The sequence below is a fragment of the Lynx canadensis genome, chromosome A2 (assembly GCF_007474595.2).
Source record: "Lynx canadensis isolate LIC74 chromosome A2, mLynCan4.pri.v2, whole genome shotgun sequence".
Lineage (NCBI taxonomy): Eukaryota > Metazoa > Chordata > Mammalia > Carnivora > Felidae > Lynx > Lynx canadensis.
Genome location: NC_044304.2, coordinates 103,616,815 through 103,643,505, shown reverse-complemented (window position 1 = coordinate 103,643,505; position 26,691 = coordinate 103,616,815). Strand labels below are relative to the sequence as shown.

Sequence of the window (26,691 nt, the reverse complement as noted above, 5' to 3'; positions counted from 1 at the left end):
GGATCAGCAGCCTATTCTTTGCATATCAAAATGATAGGATGCAACAGGAGTTACTCAAATAAGAGAGCTGAAAGCTATAAGAGAAAGAGGGAAGGAGAAGGGACAAAAGCAGGGAAGGAGAGTGTTTCGGTCTACCGAACCAACAGTTCCAGCCAAGGAGATACCTAACTAGGTGTTTCACCTGATAGCCCCTTGCTAGGTGTGTCTCACCTGACTGCTCCTCAGTGCTGAGGACCTGCACCGAAGCTTCCTGAAGTAACCTTAAAGTTACCCTTCACTCACTGTTATACTAAAATCTCCTCCTATGGGCGGAGCTTTCTGCCATTTTTTGAACACATGATGTATGCACCAGCATGTCGACATGTTAAGCATGTACAATTGAAACAGAAGCACCTATGTAAATTCCCTACAGTACTCCCTAATACGCTAAATAAAAGCTTCCTGTACTAACCCCATGGGAGACAGTACTTAGAGAGCTATCTTCCTGTTCCCTTACTTGTAACAATAACAATGCTTCCAACCCTTCCTTGGGTTGTGTTCAATTTGATGCACCCCAAACAACAAACCTCTTGAGTTCAGTTACAAAAAGAACACATGCAACTGACTCACAACTCACAAAGATTTACCAATAAGGTATGTTGCACTCAATACACCCATAGCACAGAATCTATAATTCATTTATAAAACTGTATTCTTCGCTCTTATTTTACATGTTTTCTTTCCTCTATTATATATAAACAGCAGAGACTATATCTGGTACATCCTCTAGTTTCCTAGCACAAAGTCTTAACATTTAAATATTTATAGAATCGGGGCACCTGGGTGTCTCAGTAGGTTAAGCGTCCGACTTCAGCTCAGGTCATGATCTCACAGTTCTTGAGTTCGAGCCCCACGATGGGCTCTGTGCTGACAGCTCAGAGCCTGGAGCCTGCTTCAGGGATTCTGTGCCTCCCTCTCTTTCTGCCTCTCCCCTGCTCAAGCTCTGTCTCTCTCTGTCCTCAAAAATAAATAAACATTAAATTTTTTTTTTAAAAATTAAAAATATAAATATTTACAGAATATTTAATATTTAAATAAATTTATTTAAATGGTAGTTAATGTTTACATCAACACCATAGAGAAAGCTGTGCTCACCAAATCTCTCCCTTCAATCCTCTCTAGGTGGCAAAAAAAGCAATACTAGAGAGACAGAAATGTTGATGGGACCCATGACTCAAAGACAGCAACAGGGAAGTCTAGTACTGGGGAAGTGGGGGTACACAAAAGAGTACTTGCAATACTTTCAGTGGTGTATGTACATAATAGATATTGCTACAGTCAACAGAAGGCGGGTCCTGGAGGGACTCATGCATTAAAGCCCTTTGTCTCTCTTAGTCCTTAGTAGACAGAACTGGTAGGATCCCAAGTGATTCCATTAACCCTTTCCCCTGTTGACTTGTGGTTAAGTTTCTACCTTTGTTAGTCTGGGAACCTGATAAAGAGTAGAGTATCAATTGTGTTACTTGGAAATACTGCTTATGGTAAAAATGACTCTCCTTGGCAGACTGCATCTGAACTGAAAGTAACAATAAATGGGGGCGGGGGGTGGGGGGAGGCGTATGCATAGCCCAAAGAAAATGGCTCCCAGATGACTACTTGCTTGCTATAGGGTCTATTACAAAGACTCACAAAAAATGAAGACCTTGGAGGCAACCTGGGATTGCGTTCTTTTAGCCTTCTCAATAAACTGGTGCTAAATATGCCCAAAGGGTAGCCCTGAAAATTTTAAAGTTTAGATACCCTGGTAATCATTGCAGAGCTACTTCTCTGTATTATCAATGGAACTAATGTTTTCATGTGTGTATGAAACATCCTGGGATCTTGTCAAAATACAGATTCTAATTTAGAAGGGACCTGTGATTCTGCATTTGTAACAAGCTCCCAGGTTACACAGATGCTACTGCTTAATGCTGTGGATCCATGAACCATACTTTGAGTAGCAAAGCTTTAAAAAACTACTGAAATAGGTAAGAGTGACATTTTAATTTAAATACTAGGAGTTGCAGAACATTTTTAAAACTTATTAACTTTAAATACAGCAAGAATTGTTATACAGGGAGAAAGACCTTGAAAATGAAAATAATTCAGCAGTCATGAAAGTTCCTATTAGGATAAGTGAAGAACTGACACTTCTAAGAGGCTGCTAACTCCATTTCAGGGGAAGACAAAATTAAAATGGAATAAGAACATGGTACACCTAGAAAGAGACAAAAAAACAAAAAAATCTAAATTATCTGGATCAAGTCACAAGTCATGACTTATTTTTTCAACTCAGGGTCTAATTAACATGGGCTAGCAACAGTGTAGTGACCCAAAAAAGGTCCAGAAGATATATGTTGACCAAGATGAATATTATCATACTGAGACTTATCATCATTACTCCTTCCCAGAAGATAAAATCAAACCAAAGATTATTAAGCAAGGTTTTTGTTTTTTTTTTTATTTTTCTATTAGTAGACTCCACTGAGGTAAAACTAGTGATGATGAAAAATTCTTCATAGCTCTATTAATCAATATAATTTATTTCTAATACTACCTAAGTATTACCAAAAATAACTTAAACGGAGACTGAGGAGTATATCCATATCAAAACAACCCTTTCTCAAACATACTACTCAATACTACCTGGTAAAGGAATTTTTTAGACTAGACAAACACAAATAACCTATAGGAAATCAACTTAAAAAGGATCAAAGTATAGGGGTGCCCGGGTGACTCAGTTGGTTAAGCATCCAACTTTGGCTCAGGTCATGATCTCACAATTTGTGGGTTCAAGTGTCGCATCAGGCTCTGTGCTGACAGCTCAGAGCCTGCAGACTGCTTCAGATTCTGTCTCCCTGTCACTCTGTCCTTCCCCTGCTCACACACTCTCTCTAAAAAATAAACATTAAAAAAAAAAAAGAGCTATACTCTTAAAAAAAAAAAAAAAAGGACCCAAGTACCATGTTTGATATGTTTACTGACAAACACCCTATAAGAATTGTATTAGAATATATTAACCATCACTTTAATTCATGTCTATGAAAAATACATTAATAGTTAATCACACTTGTCCCCTAAGCCAAAACATAATGTAAAATTACCAAAACTAGAAATGTTTCAAGCTATTAGTTCTAACTCTAGTAAGAAAGCAAGGGGGAAAAAAAAAAAAAAAAGAGGGAATAATATAATCACAATTATACAACACAATCTCCAACATTAACAAAGGAAATGGGAAATTACACTAGAAGGGAAAAGTTGTAACATAATTAAAAAAAAAAAAACCTCTCAAGAATTATGTTTTACCTATGATTTATAATTTGCACCTTAACTTTGAATTTATCTGAAGTTCACAAAATTCACAAAACTACCAACAAAGCAATAATACACAACATATTCACCTAAAGAGGTAGAAAAGTATTCAATTTCCCCATTTATTGTCTTTCTTATTTATTTATTCTACATATTAGCTACCTCTCAAAACACTTACAAAGCTTCACACTCAAGAGCATTAATTTCCCTTTCCTGTCTTCTCTTTTTCCTTCTTCCATAACAAAAATAGGTCTCCAATTCTAATGACTCAGTCTTACAAGAAAAACGAGCAATCATTAGCAAATACTTAAGAACATTTGGAACTTGAACTGCCATTAGAGTTGGTTAAATGAATTATGCAGGAAAATATGCTACATGACTCTACAGACACAACTTGCTTTGACCTAAATGGAATTACCACTCAGCTTGATCATCTTTGTCTGCCTTGTCTCAGAAAGAGTTTTTGGCTATTTTTAAAAAATCAGAACTACCTTAAAATAAGGTAGATTTGACATAAAAGAGGCTATTCACCTGAAGGACAGGTCCTATTATGAACCTTTAATACAACTCTAAGCATGTCAAGGGTACTAATGGGGTGCCCTTCCAGAAATCTACATTTGTTTGCACAATGAATCTACTGGGTAAGAACTCATGTTAAGAATCCAAGGTGCATGGGGCGCCTGGGTGGCGAAGTCGGTTAAGCGTCCGACTTCAGCCAGGTCACGATCTCGCGGTCCGTGAGTTCGAGCCCCGCGTTGGGCTCTGGGCTGATGATGGCCCAGAGCCTGGAGCCTGCTTCCGATTCTGTGTCTCCCTCTCTCTTTGCCCCTCCCCCGTTCATGCTCTGTCTCTCTCTGTCCCAAAAATAAATAAACGTTGAAAAAAAAAAAAAAAAGAATCCAAGGTGCATTAAGTCTGAATCAAAGACAACAGAACATAGAGGTGGTACATAGTACTGGTCCCCAGTGGCTTGAGTCCCAAAGGCAGGAGCTTTAGAAGAGTAATTGCTTTATTATTATAGCTGTGCAACCTTGAGACCACAAGGCCTCAGCAGTCTGTGCACCAGCACCAAGAGATAGCACCCTCAAAACAGATGGGAAACTATACATTCAAATACCTCCAGGGAAAAAGCAACTGACAAAAATGAGTAAGTGATCTGGGAAAGGATTATGGTGAGAAAACTAGGCTTCACCAGCAGGAGGGAGCCCTATTCAACTCTAGCAGACTGTTGCCCTCAGAGGAAATACTGCTGCCAGCACTTTAAGAGAAGTTTGAAATCCAAAACGTGTGAAATAAATATCCCAGTTTTTCAATGTTAGGAACCAATTCAATTTCTTAAAACCACTGTGCCAGCCTTAGAAAATATATCCATGGTCAAACCGATGACCTATGAAGTAGAGATAGTGCTTTCGGCATGGTGAGAAATCAACAACATTAACAGGAGAGGTCATGCCTGCATCACACATCAGCAATGAGATTTATGGATATAAGCAATGGTAACATATTTGTGATCAACAGTGGTGATGAATACAACAAACACATCAGCCGCACAGCAGCTGCTTTTGATAGTCACCTATTCTGCACCTGTTCCAAGGAATCTGAACATGCTGGGAGGGAAAAAAAAAAAAAAAGGGAAGAAAACAAAACAGACATACACACAACCATGTTGAACTAGTCTGTTTATATTCATTACCACTAATCACAAGTGGTCCTTTATAGCTTTCTGGCAATAAAATATACATGTAATATACATACATACATACACACACACACACACACACACACACACACAATCATATAGTATTATGTAAACATTTCCCTAGTCCATTTCATTCTTCCAAATAACTATTTTATACCAACCTCTCTTCCCAAATCTCCCACACCTCCCTCATCTCTACTCTTCTGCTAATGACTTTGCTTCCCATTTCACTGAGAAAACAAGAAGCATTCAAAAAATAAGTTCCACAGCTCCAACCACCACATCTAACAACCTACGTAATCTATATCCATATATCGTCTCCCTCCAGTTACTCTGGCTACTCATATTTACTCAGTCTCTCCACTTGGTGTTGGATCCTATCCCCTCTAGCCTTATACTCAAAAACCTTGCTCCAGCAACTCCTTCCTCTTCTCTCCTTAAATGATCATCAACTCTCCTTTTCCACTGGTCACTTCCATGTTAGTATAGCACACTAACATATTATATAATCTCTGCATCTGTGGTACACAGCCTCTAGGATGGTCCCAATGATCAGTGCCCTTTATATTAACAATTTTAGAAGGTCCCCTCCTACATTTAAAGTTAACTAGGGCTGGTCTGCTGAACAATATGTAGAAATTATAGTATTTATTTTTAAAATTAGGTTACAAAAGACACTCTCTCATATAATTGCTTCTATCTCTTTCTCTCTGATCACTCATTCTGAAGAAAAATGTCCTGTCATGAAGATACTCAGGCCCACACAGTGAAGAACTGAGGTCTCCATCCAAGAGCCACCAGAGAATGGAAGCCTACCAATAACTAGTTAAACAAGCTTAGAAGCAGATCCTCCAGCCTCAGTCAAGCTTTGAAATGGCTAAAGCCTAGGCCAACAGCTTTGACTACAACTTCATGAGAGACCCTAAACCGGAATCACCCAACTAACCACGCCCAGATTCTTTTTTTTTTTTCAACGTTTATTTATTTATTTTTTTTTTTGGGACAGAGAGAGACAGAGCATGAACGGGGGAGGGGCAGAGAGAGAGGGAGACACAGAATCGGAAACAGACTCCAGGCTCTGAGCCATCAGCCCAGAGCCTGACGTGGGGCTCGAACTCCCGGACCGCGAGATCGTGACCTGGCTGAAGTCGGACGCTTAACCGACTGCGCCACCCAGGCGCCCCAGATTCTTGACCATTAGAAACTGTGTGAAGTAAAAAATGTTTGTTGTTTTAAACTGATATATTGTGGGATAATTTGTTACAAAATACATAACTAACACATCACCTAAAATAAGAAGAAACAAACCCTCCCTCAAACTCCATAACCCTTTTAGCAAAGATCCCATCTTGCTGCTTCTCTTTATATAAAAAGTCATCATAGGAATTGCATTTAATCACTTTCCTTCTTCTATCCCCACTTGAACTCTCTTGAATCAAGATAACCACTGATGCTCATGTGACTAAATTCAATGGTAAACTCTTGATTACCATGCTGTTTTTGTTCTGTTTGAGAATATTCATTTCTGCTACAGAAAAACAAAATGAGATATAAACTTACATGTACAAAGTAAAGCATGTGCATACACACTGACAGAAAAGGACAAAAAGACCAAGAAACATTTAACATTCTTGAGGCACCTAGTTACTAAGTATAGAGAAGACAAAGAAGAATCAGGATATACTAAATACACATGAGACATGAACACAATATACATGAGGCCTTAGTATGGCCACCGATCAGTGACACCATTCTGACTCCATGTGTCCACAGCCTAAAAACACAAAGCCCATGACTATTTTGTAGGTTAACTGCAGAACTAAAGCTATAACCAGGCATACTTGTCCCTGGATCTAAGAGAGTGTGTCTTTGGCCCAGGGTACCATCTATGCGGGCTCTCGAGCTGAAAAGGCAGAGAGAGCCAGGACATACAATACAAACTCTGTGTACCATAAGATTCAGGTGATCCTTCCACCAACTTGTACTCTATCATAAGTGTGTTAACTAATCACATTTTTTTTCCCCTTGCTTCTCTTCATGTATTTTGTACTTATTTAATAAACCACGTAAGGCGCAGTTGGGTGGCTCAGTCAGTTGAGCATCTTGATTTCAGCTCAGGTCACAGTCTCATAATTAATGGGATCAAGCCCCATGTTGGGCTCTGTGCTGACAGCATGGAACCTGCTTGGGATTCCCACCCGCCCCTGCCCCTTCCCCATTCGTACACTCTCTCAAAATAAACAAGCTTCAAAGTAATAAATAAATAAATAAATAAATAAATAAACCAACCAACCAACCAACCAACCAACCAACCATGTAATATAAGCATTTTGTCCATAAACCTTTTCTCCCACAACCTTTGAGGTGGCTTATCTGGCAATATACTTGGGAGTCTACCATTGCATTAGGATAATTTGCCACAGGACATAGTCTTCCTCTGACTCTAAAACCAGAATTTGATAGTTACTCACTTTCTCTGTTTGAAACATTTTCCTTACATAGCTTCTGTGACAGTACTCCTGGTTCTTCTCCTATCCCATTGGCCATGTCTTCCCCATCTCCTCTGAAGTGCTAGAACCACTTTACTACTCCCCAGATAGCATATCCAGTCTCACAGCTTTAAATAAGATCTACAGGCTGATAAGTCCCAAATTTTTATCTCTGGTCCCAACATCTTACCTAAACTCCAGACAGTTTAAAACCAAATTTTTACTACTATCTACCTCAAAACCGATTCCTCTCTTGCATCATTGCAATGGTCTCCCTGATTCCCAATTTAGACCCACTTCAGTCTACTCCCAACCCAATAATCATTGGAGTGATCCTTCCAAAACATAAATCAAATCATATTAATCCTCTGCCCAAAATTCACTTAAGTCTCCCCACATCCATCACAGTCAAATCTAAAATCTATGGGGTGCCTGGATGGCTCAATCGGTTAAGCATTGGACTTCGGCTCAAGTCACCATCTCACAGTTTGTGAGTTAAAGCCCGCATCAGGTGAGCATGAGCCCCGCACTGCGTGAGCCCTGCTTCTCTCTCTCCATCTCTGTCCCTCTCTGCCCCTCATGGGATTCTCTCTCTCCCTCTCTCTGCCCCTTGCTCACTTGTGCGCGCGCGCTCTCACTCTCTCTCAAAATAAAAAAATAAACTGTAAACATTTAAAATAAAATAAAATAAGGAGCGCCTGGATGGCTCAGTCAGTTGAATGTCCAACTTTTGCTCAGGTCATGATCTCATGGTTCATGAGTTCGAGCACTCCATCGGGCTCTGTGCTGACAGTTCAAAGTCTGGACCCTGCTCCGGCTTCTCTGTCTCCTTCTCTCTCTCTGCCCCTCCCCTACTCACACCCTGTCTCAAGAATAAATAAATGTTAAAAAAATTTTTTTTAATAAAATAAAATTAAAAAATAAAATAAAATCTATGACCTGCAAGGCCTCACCTGGTTTAATTCCATCTCTACCTTCACCACTCGCAAGCTTGTTCACTTAGTTCCTGCCATTATATAAACACTCCAACCATGTTCCCACTTCAAGATCTTTACACTTGCTACTGCTTCTTTCTAGGGCACTCTTTTCCCAAATAGTTGCATGACTTGCTTCCTTACATTCTTCAGGTCACTGCTCAAATATCACCTTATCAGAGAGGATTTTCCATTTCACCCTTTGTAAACGCAAACTTCCACCTGCCCGTTAACCACCCCCATCCACAGCATTCCCAATACTCCTTGTCCTGCTTTATTTTTCTCCATAGTCCAGACTACCACCTGATATATATTTATTTTTTTTATTTCTTCATTGCCTGTCTCTTACTAGACATTAAGCTTCAATGTTTATATTACATGCCTAAAACCTATAGAATGCAAGCATATAGAAGATACTCAATAAACATTATTAAAAAATAAGTGAATGAGTAATAGTAATAGGAAACATTTCCATAGTTGAGACTTGGCAGCAAGGAAGGGAAGCTTCATATGAAGGCAAGAGAACTGGCCACAGAAGCACAGACCCTGCAGGTCCCATAGGCCCAGACGAATACCAGAACTATTTGGGAGGAGGGCTGTAACATCAAAAGAGCAGGTAAAGGCAAGGCCACAGAAAAACTGCTCTGTGGTTGTCATGGCCCGATAGAAAAAAATCAGCTGACAAGACGAAATAACAACTTTACCACAGAGAAACTTGGAAGACACTGTCTCAACCAATTGATCAAAGTAACATCACCAATAACTGGAAAAATAAATATTCTATGCTTCTTAATATGATACAATGAGAACACAACTCCTGTGGCATTCTTGCCAAAAGCATGTCACCTGAATCTAACCATAAGAAAAGATAAGAAAAAAATAGTATTAAGGACATTCTATAGAAGAACTGGCCTGTATTCTTCAAAAATGCCAGTGGCAGGAAACACAAGGACTCAAAAATGTTCTAGATTAAAGATGACCAAATAGGCATAATGACTGAATGCAATGCATAATCCTAGATTTTATTTTGCTCTAACTGACATTATTGGGATGACTGGCAAAACATGAAAACAGTCAGTAGATTACATAGAGTTCAATCAATGCTGAGTTCCTGACTTTGATAATTACATGGATGGTAAGAAAATGCTCTTGTTAAGAAGTACACACTGAGGTATTTAGGGGTAGAAGGGGACATTATGTCTACGGTTTATCCTCCTAGAGTTCAAAACAAAATTGCTACAGGACAGAAGATAAAATAGCAAAATATTACCATGTGGGAAATCTGAGTGAAGAATATATGGGAATTCTTTGTAGTACTCATAACTTTTCTATAAGTCAGAAATTATGTCAAAATTAAAAAAAAAATAAGTGAAAAAACAAATACATTAATGAAAAAGGTTCAAAAATAAAATGGGCAAAAATATTCTCAATATATTATAGTTAGTCACTCTTAGCTCAGATCTTAAAAGATAATCTCTAGAGGTGCCTGGGGGCTCTTGATCTCAGTTCAGGTCAGGACCTCAAAGTTCTTGAGACTGAACCCTGCACTGGGCTCTGTGCTACAGCAGGGAGCCTGCTTGGCTGCTTGGGGTTCTCTCTTTCCCCCGCTCTCTGCCCCTCACCTGCTCGTGCTCTCTCCCTCTCTCTCTCAAAATAAATAAACTTAAAAAAAAAAAAAAAAGACAATCTCTATAAATACTGGTTTAAAATTGAAAATTATAACCAGGAAAGAAGAAATTATGTATCACTAGACTTAGAATATAACTTTTTATTTTTAAAAAAAAATTTTTTTGGGGGGCGCCTGGGTGGCTCAATCGGTTAAGCGGCCGACTTCACCTCAGGTCATGATCTCACGGTCCGTGAGTTCGAGCCCCGTGTCGGGCCTGTGCTGACAGCTCAGAGCCTGGAGCCTGTTTCCGATTCTGTGTCTCCCTCTCTCTGACCCTACCCCGTTCATGTTCTGTCTCTCTCTGTCCCAAAAATAAATAAACGTTAAAAAAAAAAAAAAATTTAAAAAAAAAATTTTTTTTTTAATGTTTATTTATTTTTGAGACAGAGAGAGACAGAGCATGAATGGGGGAGGGGCAGAGAGAGAGGGAGACACAGAATCGGAAGCAGGCTCCAGGCTCTGAGCCGTCAGCCCAGAGCCTGACGCGGGGCTCAAACTCACAAACCTTGAGATCGTGACCTGAGCTGAAGTTGGACGCTCAACCGACTGAGCCACCCAGGCATCCCAGAATGTTAAATAACATTCTCCCAGACTAACATACTAGACTTTTTCCTGTATTTAAACAGACTTTTTTTCTGTATCTAAATTTCATGTAAAAACTAGAAATAAATGCCATCAAGAATGAAAATATTTTAACACTGATCTTCAAATAAATGTTATGATTTCCATATAATATTTCTATTTCAATCATTTAAAAACACATTTTTAAATTAACATAATCTGAAAAATAACACCCTCATACATTGAGGATTTGAGATGTCGCTTCAATTGAAACACCATGAAAGACTGTAGAACTTTAGAACAGTACAAATGCAAAAGACCTGATTTTACTCATTTAAATTCAGTGTCAATTAGCTGTTTCAACAAGGAGACAAAACAAAACAAAATTACCTTCATGGACCGTAATGCCACAATTGTCACACTGAATTATTTCATCAGCATCCTCGCTATTATCTCCAAGACAAACACAGCAAATCAGAATGTGGTCCATTTTTTGAGAACTCCAGTTTTGACTCTTCTCAAGAATCAGCGAGTCCTAATATTAAAATATATCAGAAAAATCACGTTTAAATTAAAAGATAATTTCAATAAATAAAATTCCCACTTAGTTATTTTATGGATTTCTAAAATTATGCTGCATTCTCCATTCTTTTAGTAATTTCAAAGCATATTACACTTGAAAACCCATCTCTTTGTCAAACGACCCTCAAAGCACCCTCTAATTTTTCATTTTCTCTACAAGTCCCATATTCTCTCTCCTTTAAGAAATGAAAAAGCAAGCATGCAACTCTTCATCTGCTTTGCCATTCCAGATTATTGTCTGACCCCTTAAACTAGGAGAAAGGAAAAATTAACTCACATGTAATTATTAACCGTACAACGGGTTTAAAAAGTTTAACACAGGGTTCCTATACTTTGGAAGCTTATACTCTTACCTTAAGGGAGACAAGACACACATATGTTAAACAGGAAAAAAAATCAATTCAAGATAACACATAAGCAAATATGTATGTGATGGCATAGTTACAGACTCTACACTCCTTAACTGCTGAGGAATTCAGAAGTTCCAGGGTCATCAAACTACTGGATGACAGATCCAAGAGAGCCTGCATAGACATATCTGTGTATACAGAGACAGAAAACTATCTAAAAAGGATCCAGATCGTCTAGTTGCTAAAGAGTGAGAGTACTCTAGTAGGTTCGTGTCAAGAAAGATCTAGTGTAAACTAATAAAGATATGGAGCTAATTATAATATAAAAGGAGGAAGACATAATAAATATAAAGATAAAATTAAAGAAGAGTTTACCTGTCTAATTTAAACTGCATTACAGATTTAAACTTTAAATGGTTAACAAGACAATGATTCTTATCATATATCACCAGATTGGGCATTGTATAAGACAGCACTTGAGTCTACGTATTTTAAAAACCTAACCATGTTTTTTCATATTCCTTTAAACCAATAACCACAGATAACATTTACAGTCATCATTTCATAGCAATTGTAAATGACATTTGTATGATACTTCAATGTCACAATCAATAACATTTTTTTTTCAATTCTGTGTTATACATCTAAATTGCAACTGATCTGTAAAACAAATCAGAAATGAAGGAAAAGTCAACAAGGAGGCAGTGTCACTTCTCTTGAGAATCTTACTACTTTAAAATTGGGGGCACTTGTCGATTGAGCATCCAACTCCTGGTTTCTGCTCAGGTCACGACCTCATGGTTTCATGAGTTCAAACCCCACATCTCTGCTTGGGATGCTCTATCTCCTTGCTCGCTGCCTCTGCCCCCTACTCAAGCTCACTCTCTTTCCCTCTCTCTCTTTCTGTCTCAAAATAAATAAATAAACTTAAGAAAACTGTGTATTTTGTTCCTCCTTGTTACAAAGCCAAAGCAGTTTGAGGGCTTTGGACATGAGTAGGAAATACTTCCTAAAAAGAAAACTCACGTTTTATAGTAGTTTGGTACATTGAACAAAACAAAAATCTACCCAGATTCTCGCTCCATCAGCCACGCTTCCAATGTAACAGCATTTGACTTAAAGCCCAATGTTCTTGGCTTTCATTCTCAGTTCCTACTTAATAACTGTTGAACCTCGAAGCTGTAGTTTTCTTATCTGTAAAGTGGTATCACAAAAATAATACCTACCTGATGAAATTGTTGTGAAAATTAGCAAGATAACTGTATGGTAACAATGTTCCCAAGACAAACGAGGTACTCAATAAGTGTTCATTCTCATTCTCCTTTCCTATTTCTTATAGGTGGTTCAAGAAGAGGAATATGAGCTGACCATTTATTATACTGAGGAATCTTCCTTGGAATCCCCCAAAATGTTGTAAGCTTCAGTGAGCACTGCTACTTTAAATATTTTCCTATGGTGTCCAAAAAAGACTTTTTACCCAAAATACCACATCTAGGTTAAAAAAATCATAGACTAGAAAAAGATCTAGACAATAACCAGAAACCAGAGTTTGATGATTGACAGTATTGGTGCTGCCAATACTTCTCTGGTGGAATTACAACAACTAATGAGCCCTTGAAAAAAGGTTTACCCATGTGGGAAACAAGTAAATTAGCACTAATAGGTAGCTCTAATTCTATTATTTTCCTATTTTTCCATTTTGCTCAGAAAAAAAAAAAACAGTAAATGTTTCAATTGTGTATCTATACCAAATTCTCTCCACACAAATTATCATTTAGAGGCAGAAAAATCAAAATTAACTGGTATTTCTGGCCCCCTGATCCCCATCATTTGAGACTCTTACCAGAAATGTATTTCAAAGACAAGAGTAATGAAGGGGAACTGGAGCCCTACCAAATGATTGACAGATAACGCTTCAGTGGGAAAATCTAAGCAACATATTCTCTTCAAATATTATGCTCCACGTTGTCGTTAATACATCAAACATGGGTTGAGAACACTTGTGATCAAATAAAAAGCAAATTTAGTATCAATTTTTATTGGCATACTTCTGAAGATGTGTATCATTTTTCAAGTTTCTGGACAAGATAGTTAGGCTCAAGTTTTTGCCAAAAAATATATCTTTTGAAAATATGATTTTTACATAAAAATAGTAATTGAGAAAGTAGGTTTGGAATGGCACAAGAGTATCACCTAGGATATAACTTTAATATTATAGAATAATGGAATCTAATGGTAATTAAGAATGGGGCACTGTAGTAATAATTCAATGACTATTTAGAGTAAATTATTTCATTTACCCTTGGGATTTAAAATTTACACCTAAAATGGTAATACTGCCCAATGTTCTCAATGGGTTCTAAAATATGTTTAGTGTTCATTTATATATGTATTCCACATAGATGCTTATAAATAATATATACAAGATAAATTCTATCTAAGTTTTATGTGTTTAATATAAGGGAATTCCAGGGGCACCTGGGTGGCTCAGTCAGTTAAGCATCCGACTTTGGCTCAGGTCATGATCTCACGGTTTATGGGTTTGAGTGCCGCGTCAGGCTCTGTGCTGATGGCTCAGAGCCTGGAGCCTGCTTCAGATTCTGTGTCTCCCTCTCTCTCTGCCCCTCCCCTGCTTGTGCTCTGTCTCGGTCTTTCAAAAATAAATAAATGTTAAAAAAAATTTTTTTTTACGGGAATTCCAGCACACTTCATGTAAAACTAGAATTAAAAGAATCCACTTGTTCTCAAGATGAGAAAAAAAAATAGTATACCAAAGAGTTTGAGCAATAGGTCTTCCCCTAAGTTTTTTAAGGAAGTTAAATCCTCAAGAATCTCAAATAAAATACAATATTACAAACTGTCTTTTTAGGTTTTAAAGCAGTTTGCTTTATATTGAAATGTGTAAAAAGGCACTTAATATTTAATAAGTCAGAAGCCCCAAATAGAAGGAGCTCTTTATAAATTTTGGCAAAATTTTTAATTACCAAAGTCAGATGACAATTGCCATTTCTTCACATCCATTTAACATCTAATCTAATCCATTTAACATAAGAGTATTTTATAAAAAGAAACCAAAAAACTTTCACCTGAAAATTTCTATTGAAATATGATATGATTTTCTATCAAATATTAATTCTCAACGAAAGCTCTCACTTCAAAGTCCTAAAAATGGGAACCATTCTCTGAAAATGCTACACACCCATCACCAAGATTTACTTCAGAAAACCAAAAAGCAACATAATATAAATTAATCTAAAAGCATCAAGATAAAAGTCTGAAGAAGACATATAACCATATTCCAAGGGGATTATTTAAACCATGCTAAGTTCAAAAATGTCATAATGTTACAGGCAAAGGCAAGTGCCCATATGTAAAATTGCAGGTTTACCAAATGCCCAGGTGTAAAACGTTAGTTCTCAAAGTGTGGTCTGTGGGATTCTGTTTCATAGGGTCCAGAAGAGAAAGGTTATTTTCATAACAATACTAAAGTTATTTGCCTTTTTCACTTTCTCTCATGGTTATATAATGTAGTCTTCCAGAACTACATAACATGGGATAGGGTCATCAATCTGACAACTGGTGTGCTTCTGCATGTCTTATTTTTTGAAATTTCTGAGTTTTAATTTGAAATGGTAAATAACAAAATATATAACCTACATTGGGGTCCTCAATGATTTTCTAAGAGCATAAAGGGGTTCTGAGACAAAAAAAAACAGTTTGAAAACCACTGTTCTAGAGTATTTCAAGGCCTATGGCAAAGGTATGTTAAGGCTTTTAGAGTCAATAGTAAGGGGTACAGGGGTGACTCAGTCGGTTAAGCACCCGACTCTTTGGTTTCAGCTCAGTCGTGATCTCATGTTTCATGAGATCAAGCCCCAGGTCAGGCTCTGTGCCCAGAGTGCAGAGTCTGCTCAGGATTCTCACTCTCCCTCTCTCTCTGCCCCTCCCTGCTCGTACTCTCTCTCTCAAAATAAATAAATAAACATTAAAAAGAAGAGTCAGTAGTTATAAAAGGTCCCCAGCCCCCCCCAATCAAAATCCCCTAAAAAAAACTTTAAAATTATTAAAGTTTCTGGGCATCATTTACAGGATGTCCAACATCAATTCCCTACAAAAGTACTTAACATAGCAGCTAAGAAAGTTTGCTGCTTATAAACTAAATATATCTCTACCAAAAAGTAATATTTGAATACTTAAAATAAAAGCAGAGAAAAATTAAACTTCTGAATATAATCAAATATATATGTATTAACTAACAGATACTTGCCAAGGTATCACTACCTAAAATAACCAGGAAGATTAAGATACAAACAATGGCCATAGGCAATAAGAATTACCTTTCGTCATTTTTACAAAATCAAGAGCACATAAACATGAAATTCAGAAATATAAAATAATAATCTCCATTGATTAGTTCTTATTAATTTTTTTTATCTAACTTGAGTAACATTTAAATAGAAATAGAATTATCAAAAATTACTGAAGAGTCTTGGGGAAAAATAGTCACCAAGCTTTCAGGTAGAATATTATCAAGGGAAAACTTTCTATCAGTTCTTCCACATCTCTGCAGGGGGTAGAGCAAAAGGAAAATTAACATAAATTAACACAAGAGAAATTAATTTAGCTACTATAAGCAACTTCTTGACAATTTTATTGAGGCACATTTCCAAGAAATACTCTGGAATCTCATTTCTTTGGGACTTAATCTAAATATATAAAGTCCCATTATTTAAAGTCTCTTCTGGTAGGAAAAAAAAAAAACTAAAATAGCACATGTGGCCTTCCAATGTACCATAAAGGACAGTCTACAACCTCTTAAGCAATATGTTATGTATTGAAGATTATTAACAAGTAGATAACGTATACATTCTATGTGGCAAATTTCTAAACATATGCTGGTATTTTCCACACCTTACCATAAATCTAACTCTGCCTCTGTCGTGAGCCAGCCTACTTTTGTGAACGTCAGACTAATAAAAATGATGTAAGAAAGTGATGCTGCCAAAGGTAAACTTACTAACTTGAGAGAGACTGAGTACTAAATACTATAAAATAAACTGGGTAAAGCCTAAATCAAATCAAATCAAAAAATAAACTGGATAGGGGCGCCTGGGTGGCGCAGTCGGTTAAGCGTCCGACTTCAGCCAGGTCACGATCTCGCGGTCCGTGAGTTCGAGCCCCGCGTCAGGCTCTGGGCTGATGGCTCAGAGCCTGGAGCCTGCTTCCGATTCTGTGTCTCCCTCTCTCTCTGCCCCTCCCCCGTTCATGCTCTGTCTCTCTTTGTCCCAAAAATAAATAAACGTTGAAAAAAAAAATTTTTTTTTTAAATAAATAAATAAATAAATAAATAAACTGGATAAAGCCTAAATCAAATCTGAACAACTGAATTTTCCATATTTCTATTTCCCTAAATTGGCACTGGGAATATGGAACTGTTTGTGCTATAGCATTGTAAATATCATATTCCAAATGACAATTTGCCATTACCTAAATATAAGAATTAGGATAGCACTGGAGGCAGGCAACATTCTTCACATGAAAGTGGATAACCTAGAAGTTTGCCAATGTTTATAATTTAAAATATAAACTATTTCATCACTACCAGCATATAACCCACTCAGAGCCTGTTACTTAGTATTCTGGTAAGAAAAATTACCAAGTTTTTAAATGAAACTTACTTAAAATAGGTAATCACTGCTATGAAAAACTTTTAAGTAGAAGTAATGTAAAAGAATAAAGTATACAAGGAAATTCTCCCTACCAGTTTACCCTATTTCGATGATATGAAGAAAAAAAAAAAAAGTGCTTGCTAAAGAAGTGAATTTTCATGACAATAAACACATTAACAGAAATGACAGACTTAATTATAGTTCTACATGTTGATGTAACAGGTACATCTACATGTAAGACGACAACTCAATCTTTCTTTTGAAGAAAAACATATACATAAACACACAGACAAAGAGACATAGATGTGTTTGACTGAAGAGTCTTGAATGTTGCATCTTGGGCCCAATGGATAAACCTAACTTTCGGTAGTAGAACTTCAAGTGGAAGGAGTCATTACTGTAGTTTTATAACAGAAATGTTTGTTTTATGACAGGAATGTTTGATTTTTCTTTTTCATTTCTTTGCAGACAGAACTTATTCACTAAATATATGTATACATATACTCCCTACATCTAAAGCAAAGACTTGGTGACTATTCGGATGATGAGTGTTACAACTGGTAAAGGAAGTAACCTTAAAGTGAGTCTCTAAAAGTCTGAGGCAATCATTAAGCTGTTTGTTGTCCTACTCTAGAGTATTCTAGAAGTCTAAATTTTCATGTGGATACAGGATATAACTAAGTTGAAATAAAGGTGACCTTTGTTTCCATAATTCACTGAGCACCGTTCAGCAGTCCTATGAACAATGGGATGAGAGAATAGAAAGGGGAAAGGAAAACTACCATTTCCCTAGTCTATGGGTATAAAAATATTTCTCTAACTATATAGACTGCAAGCTCCTTGAGGACGGTGATTGTGAGCTCCTTGAGGACGGTGACAAATAGTAGATACTCAATAAAGGCTGGCTGACCAAATGAATAAATGTTACAGTTAAGGTGCTCATTCACTCCCACAGCTGTCTATAAATAGGATTTCAAGGAAGCTACTTAATATAACGAGCAAAATGGTTTAGAGAAGAATTCCCTTTTCCCCAGACAGACAGATATCATAAAAATTGGGTTGATCTACCTCATTACTCTTGCTTTGAGATAGTGTCAGGCTATCATTGGTCAGTTCCTCATCATCAGCACTGTTTCTGCTAAGAACTTTACTCTTCTTCTTCTTGCAACCCCCTTCACTGGCAGGGCTGCTGTGATCTTCATCATTGCCTTCATCATTATCATCCTCATCACTTCCACTTCCCTCATCTTCATCATCTTCATTGTCTCCATCACTTCCTTCTTTCTGAGATGCAGATCTTCCCTTTCTCTTTACTACAGTAGGTCGCCAATCATTGTCATCTTCACTGTCATAGTCATCCATATCATTCAGCTCTTCCATGGATACAAAATCCAAAAGCGGTCGATTTCGACGAAGGTTCCACTTTTTTGGCTCACTGACTTGTTCCTCTGTAGTGGTTGTTGTAGTGGGGACTGATGGAGATGTGTTAACAGCAGGAGGACTTGTGGCTGGTGTGGTAGAAGCAGCAGAAGCAGCCACATTATCAGATACTGTCGCTTTTTCTTTCTCCTCTCTTTCCTTCTCTTTCTCTTTTTCTTTCTCCTTCTCTTTTTCCTTGTCTTTCTCTTTCTCCTTTTTCTTTCTAGGTCTTTCTCCATTCTCTTCTTCCTCCTTCTTTTCCATTTTAATTAACTGTTTTTCTGAGGACAGTATTTCTTCCTCTGCAGAATTTTTAAGTTGTTCTTTTACTTTAATATCTTCATTCAGTTCTTCTTCTAAAATATTTTCTTCAGAATCACTACAGGAACCTTCTCCACTGTCCTTTGAAGGATCTTCACTTCCATTACCACTCCCTTCAGAATCTGTTGAAAATATGAGAAAAAAAAAACCACACATATGTATATACATACACACACACACACACAACGCTGACACAAATGAAACCACCAAAATTTGTGAGCAACTTGCAAAACAATATAAACAAAGTTAAGTCAAAGAATGGTAGACATTCCCAACCTGATTAAATAAATCAATGAAGTTGGTATAATGGTTTTAATTCAATATAGCACTAATGAAGATGAATATATGTAACTCTAAATTAAAACATGCTTTAACAAGCAGAGCACTATTTTGTGTCATATAGCTCATGCTATATTTGGTACCCTAGAAACAGTTTTTTTCCCCTAAAAGTAAAGGTGTTTCTTTTTAAATTGGGCACTTAATTTTAACTTAATTATATAATACAGATCAAATTCTTCTTCTCTTCCATCTTCCTTTCATAAACTGTATAAACCTACAAGTGTTGAGTCACATTCAGAACAAGAAAAATCTGGCCCAAAAAACTTGGTTTCATTTCTTTCACTCTTTACCCAGCAAAAATGAGCACAGGTATCTATGATAGTCAATATCCCTAACATATCAATCAATTTTATGAGTACCAAGTTCACAGGTGAAAAGAGACAATAGCACTAGCACAGTTAATAGAAGTTGCAAGAGCTGTTATCGATTTTTCTGCTTATTAGGATACCTTTCCTATCAGTAAGAGCCACCTAAACTTTCAAAAACTCTAGGCAGTAACTACAATAGCCCCAGAATGAAAGAAATTAATAATTTTTTAAAAAGAGAATCTATTTTGGAAATGAGCAACCACAGTAGTCACTAGAAAGATAGGCTGAGAATATTAAAGAATTCATGCAGGACTTCAAGCTTTCTGGCAAGTTTCTTCCACTCTTGATGAGGGCAGGCCAGGCTGTCTTAGACCAACACTACCCAGTAACCTTCAAATCCTCTTTATACCTAATCAAATTAATAAAAATCTAAAATAAAGGAAAGGAGAAAAAAGGAAAGGAACAGGAAGAAATAAGAAACAACCAGTCATAATCAGGTCGTGGTCAACACCATCAGTAAAATCTGTAGAGTGATAAATTTTTTGAGCATATAACCAAGAAAAGGGTAATAAAAATGGTGGAAAAAAGTCTATGTTTCCACACCATTTTAATTTCTGTTAACCAGCCTTAGCCACTATAATTAACTGGGCATTAAAAGAAAGAAAGTTGTAATTAGTATCAAGTATCTAAAATATCCTAGGAATACTTTACAAATGATTGATTAAAAAAATCCTGCAAGTTAAATCACATAAAAAATAAAGACTAACATACAATAGATACTGGCTGACCCTACAAAATAATTGTCACTCTCAAGATGACCATGCAGGAACCCAAGACTTATTCAAAACTGTTGCAGGTGGGGGGAGGAACCTCTCTAAATAATCTTACATAGAACACAATGGCAGTACCATGTAGGTCAACAATCCCTTAGGTGAAACTTTTGAAGCCAGATGTCTTTCAAAATTTTGATTTTTTTCAGATTTTAGAAGGGTAACATGGTGTATACACAATATATTACACTAAAATCTCCAGTGAGGTCTGTGGCACTATCCTATAATGAAATACGTATCTGCATTAAAAAGTATGATAAGTACGATAAGGCAACACTACAAATAAACTATCAGTTCCAATTAGGTTTTACCATGAAACAAGTGTGTACCAAACTTAAGAAACATTTTTGGATTTGTGAGCTTCCTGAATTTCAAAAATAAAGAATATCATCCACAACTAGATAACTTGTTTTCAGTCCAGCAGTTCTGCAAATTGTTAAGAAAATTGTGATTTTTTTTTAACACCACTTATAATTAAACCCAACCTACCATGAGACACTACTTATGGTAAAATAATTTCTAGATATTTTTAAGTAAGGATCTAATAAATAATAAGCAGAATTAACTAAACACTTCTAAGTCAAAAAAGAGTCTTTGTGCATACTGACTACAGAAAATTGGAACATCTTGCAAGCAATGCCATAATTAAGAGAGATGGCCCCCATTAACAGAGATACTTTTTAGAAATACCTAAAAAGGGGCGCCTGGGTGGCGCAGTCGGTTAAGCGTCCGACTTCAGCCAGGTCACGATCTCGCGGTCCGTGAGTTTGAGCCCCGCGTCGGGCTCTGGGCTGATGGCTCAGAGTCTGGAGCCTGTTTCTGATTCTGTGTCTCCCTCTCTCTGCCCCTCCCCCGTTCATGCTCTGTCTCTCTCTGTCCCAAAAATAAATAAACGTTGAAAAAAAAAAAAAATTAAAAAAAAAAAAAAAGAAATACCTAAAAAGCATTCCTAATAATTTTTACCAATAAAAACAACAACAGATAACAAAAGTAAGATTAACTGGGGCACAAACGTGGGTACCTAATCAAAACTGAGACCAATCTAGGGGCAGCTGGTTGGCTCAGTCGGTTAAGCATCTGACTTCAGCTCAGGTCAGGATCTCTCCCTTCATGAGTTCAAGCCCCACGTTGGGCTCCGCGCCGACAGCTCAGAGCCTGGAGCCTGCTTCAGATTCTGTGTCTTCCTCTCTCTCTGACCCTCCCCTGCTCTCACTCTGTCTACCTCTGGTAGACAAATAAATATTAAAAATAATGTTTATAAATAAATAAACATTAAAAAATTAAAGAAAAAAAGCTGAGACCAATCCAACTTTGCTATTGCTTGGTAAATTTTACAAAATGTTAAAAATTTTTATGATTTTGTCTTGGTTGTTGTTGTTGCCAATGCCAATCATTTATTTTTAAATGTATAGGGAAATTGATACTCTTTGATTCTGTTTTTGTTTTACAATCATGTCTGAATAGAAAGCAATTTGAAAAAAGATTTAAATGCTTTACATATGTTAACATATTATTAGATGAATCTGAAATTTTTCCACAAATCCAAAACCTAGTAGCTTACCCAACCCTTCATTCTCCAAATACAATACATTATTCATACTCCAACTGCAGGCATCAGGATTATATCAAATTTTATCTTTCTTTGATTTCTGAAAAATAACTTCTTCACATCTGATTAGTCATCACTTCTTTTTGGTACATATGCACTTGAGGGATGGAGATAAACAATATTTAGTTACAAACATAGCTTGACAAAAATAACAATGAGAAAATCAGAGTCTTTGTCTATAATTATATTTTTGTAGGCTGCAAAGAAAAATTTCCTATTATTACAAATTCAAACAATGACTCTGTCAAGTTCCAAATCCATCACTCTTACATCTTTTTTTTTTAAAGGTAACAATAGACTAGAGAAATAAGTCAGATACATCACGTAAGTCAGATACTTAGCATTAGAAGCAATTCTAATTCTTCAATAAATTTATTTTTTTTTTTTAGGAAAAAAGCTTTAAAATTGAAATCCCTCTTTTCTATTCAGTTAAGTAAAAAGTAACCTTTCTCAAATACACAATATAGTAAACTCTCTCGAAACAATAGCTATTTGACAGTTAAGCAATTTTTTACAGACACAGATTTTAAAAAACAACTTTCAAGAATTCTTTCACAATATTCAATGGTTAAGTTCTCCCCATGATAAATATTAAACAATAAAATTGGTATGATTTGACTCAGTTTTATTTTAGCTTTGCCATGTAAAGAATCATCTTTGTTCATCAACCTTAATTAACTATTCCCTTCATTGATCTAATGCAATAGCGATTAGCATTTATAAATATACACAATACAGAATAGACAGATCACCAGTCTACAGGTTACTCAGTTATCTCCTTGAGGCCATTTTTGACTAATCCTGTACATCCTTCTTAAAAAGTCAACCAGTCAACCAACACGACTCCTCTTCTATTCATTATCTGTGTCATTTAACATTTTTTGGGTAAATTTAGACCAGTGGTTCTCAAGTAAGAACAATTTGAATTCTGTCCCTCAGAGAACATTTGGCAATGACTAGAGGCAATGGATGAATAGTCACCATGAGAGACAGGGGTGCTGATGGCGGTGGAAGGAAGAAGAGATACTACAGGCATTTAGTAAGTAGAAAACAGATGCTGCTAAACATCCTACAATAAACATGACAAGCCTCCATTACAAAGAGTTATGTAACAAAAATGCTAATAGTGCCAAGATTGAGAAACCCTAGTCCAGCAATATAAAGCCTCAATTTAACCTCATTATATTTTCCCAAGCACATCTCTTTTATTCTTTTACTCAATCCAAATCCCCAATCCCCTGGACATTTTCCAGGCTCCACACTTCTAATATTTAAGGTTTCCCTCACCTAGGCTGCTTCTCCTTCAGTTTCTAGTTCAACTCATCTCCTCAATGAATTGTTCTAGATAAAGTAGTCCTATCTCCTTGACTTAAACTACACAAGTAATCAATCATGCCTTGCACTGTTATTTTACTGATTTAATTATTCTAATATCATCACTTTTCTTTGTGAAATCACCATAATATCCAGCAAAGTGCTTTTAAACAAAACTAAAGATCAATAAACGTATCTTGACCAATTAGCCTAAATTAGATAAAGTGCAAAATACTACCAAAGCAAAGTAGCAGCCTGACCCTTCAGGTAAATTATTTTCTGGCAATTTGTCCTAACTAAACTAACTATGGCCCAAGATCTAAAGTTAATCATCCTACCTTGGCCAGTGTGTTAGTGGAAACAACACTGCTATTTTGTTTTATTTAGAAGGAATACAAGCACTCATCTTCAAAAACATTCCACTTATACATCAGATTACTAAATGTAATCTCTCCTAACCCCAATCCTAGGATCAAGTCTCAAATATAACCAGTCTAACTAGGTTAAATGATAAAACTGCCAATAATCTAAAATGGTAATTTTATGTGGTTCAGTTTAACATGTCTACATATGGTTCTTCTGGTGGTTATCACCATAATTGTAATGTTTTAAAACTTATTAATTTTACAATTTATTTACTGACTGCCTTCAACCAAAAATGAGAAATTTAGCTCTAATGTGACTCTTGATCTTGGGGTCGTGAGTTTGAGCCCCATGTTGGATGTATAGATTACTTAAAAATAAACTATTTTAAAAAAAGAAATTCAGCTCTAATTTCACATTAAAGAAAAAACAAAAGATGATCTATTTTCAGTTTGTACTTTTCTAAAGGACTTTTGGCCATTAACATCACTTGCCAATCTGATTGGCAGGTCATTTTTTGATCAGTATTTACCTTTTTGTATTTTATCACTGAGAACTACATGAATAAAATTATGTTTATCTGCAAAGGTATTGAATATAATCTTTCAGAATTGTCTATATTCTCAAAGCCAAACAGAAATATGAAGTTTTTTAGCCAGAATTTCTGAATGCAAAATGAAGAGCAAAAGAAATTGATGCACAGAATCCCATTAATAAAAATGGAGGCCAACCAATCTAATCATTTTAATATTAAGTTCTAAGGGAGTCAGTAGTTCATTCAACGAGTCATTTCTAGACATTGCTTTTAAAAGCTTTGATCAGACAGATGGTAAGCTATTTCTCCACCTCAGTTTCATCTACTCATACATAGGATTGGGATCCCACAACTCTAACATGACTGAAAACCAACGAAGAATCTATGTCTTATTTCTTGTAAGAGTTCAACTACCTCAGGCAAAGAAAGGATACAAACAGGAAACACTAGTAATCTAGAGTAAGCCACCACCTCAGCTATGGGGGACATGAATGCACCTTAACCAAAAATAGAAAATAAGATTCAATTGCTATTAACCACTTTAAACAAAATCATTTTCTACTATAATCTCCTTTACAATAGCATAAGAACTGCACAGGGGCCAAAGCAGTAAATTACAAATAGAACAGACTAGGTATGATACAAGAGGAACAGAATGTATATACATTTTTATTGTGTTTAAGAGATTTTTAAAAAAATTATCAGCCTAACAACTCATCCTCCCATTTTTCACACATAAGTGATAATTCCCATCAACTCTGATTAAGATTTACAAGATCAGGAATCTATATTTAGCTTGATACCAAAAATTATCTTGAGAAAGTAGTTTGTATCATTAGATTGTTTTAACCTTTGTAAAGACAGGTGATAGTGATACCTGTAAATGACTACATCTCAATAAAACAAAAAAACCTACCAAGTGAGGATTTATTGTCACAGAAACAATTATGGAACACTTAAAGATTTGGCTTTAGAGTTTTTTCATAATTGGTGTTCAAATAACTCATAACTTCTGAGACCCAACGACTGTTGTCACAGTTAACAACCTTGACCAAAACTACACTCTAACCAAAAATATTCTTATCTACCAAGGTTCTCACCAAGAGAACTTAAATAGTTTTGGATTTTACCTCCCGTCCCTTTTTTTCCCCTTCTTTGGAAGGACCAAACATCAGTGAATTGACTAAATGAGAAAGAAAGTAGCTGAGAAGCAAAGATTAAAAGGCAAGATAAACTTAACTTTTGATTGTTGGGAGTGACCTCAATTAGTCATAACATCCAGGTAGCTTCAGTTTAAAATCACATCTATTTACTTTTAGGATCAAAGCAGTGAAAAGATTATTAAATTTTGGAGTCAAAATATATCCATTATGGCCTAAGTGACCTCATGCAAGTTCTTTGAATTCAGGCCTGTTTTCTGTAAAATAGTATCTCCTTCATTAAGTTATTATAAAAGTTAAATGAGATTATGGAAATAAAATGTTCTTAGTAAATCACAATGCAAATTCTACTTGCTGATGCTATTGAAAGTAATATCAGAAACACAACATAACCTAATTTCATCTCCTACCATCCCTAGCAGGAGAAAAAAAAAAAAGAAAAACCAGAGGAAAGGAGAGAGAAAGGACTAAGTATAGAAAGCTCTCTGGAAGAATATATTAAAAGTACTAAAGGAATGAAATTGAAAAGGCTTTAACTTCTCATTTTATTTAAATCTCCAACAAAAGGGGACAGATTTAAAATAATTTTATTGTTCGTGTGTATTAGTATTTTTCACATAAAATAAACACAATTTGTATGCATTTCTCAGATTCCTGCAATTAAAACTATATACATGAAGCACAATAAACAGAAGATACCATGGAAAACCATATTTTCCTGTTTTCCATTTAGTATGTGAATATATGACCTTTTTAAAAAGTTTACTGTTTTTAGAATCACAAAGTATAATGAGCAAACATGTATCTTTATACTTCAGAGTTGTTTGGAAGGCCCAATCCACAAGGTCCAACACCTACCACGAAGTACAACTTTTCACACTGGCTAATTTTATTCTGGTAAGGGAGCTAACAGACAAACAGCAAAACTCCCCTCAGAGGGTGTCAAGTGATTTGAAAAGAACCCTGCTCATGGGCTGTATATGGCTCACGATACTCCCAGGGTATTTATTGATTTCGCAATACTTCTCGATTTTTTTCCCTCTATCCATAAAATAAGCATAAATACATTTTTGAGTAAAGAATAGAGAAAATGCTTTCGAATCAATGGAATACGTTTTTTTCTGCCTGCTAATTATCTGAGTATCAACATAAACAGAAGCAACGGCAGGT

The 26,691-nt window shown here is 36.1% G+C and overlaps 1 protein-coding gene across 6 annotated transcripts in view; it reads right to left on the bottom strand.

Annotated features, from left to right (window-relative positions):
• PHF14 (PHD finger protein 14) overlaps nt 1-26,691 on the bottom strand; it is a 217,538-nt gene that overhangs the window by 189,659 nt on the left and 1,188 nt on the right. For all 6 annotated transcript variants that reach the window (XM_030308019.1, XM_030308020.1, XM_030308026.1 and 3 more), the window contains exons 3-4: nt 18,392-19,185; nt 11,113-11,257 (exon numbers count right to left, since the gene is read on the bottom strand). In XM_030308019.1, the coding sequence (XP_030163879.1) occupies nt 11,113-11,257; nt 18,392-19,185 (939 nt within the window). The remainder of the gene's footprint in view (nt 1-11,112; nt 11,258-18,391; nt 19,186-26,691) is intronic.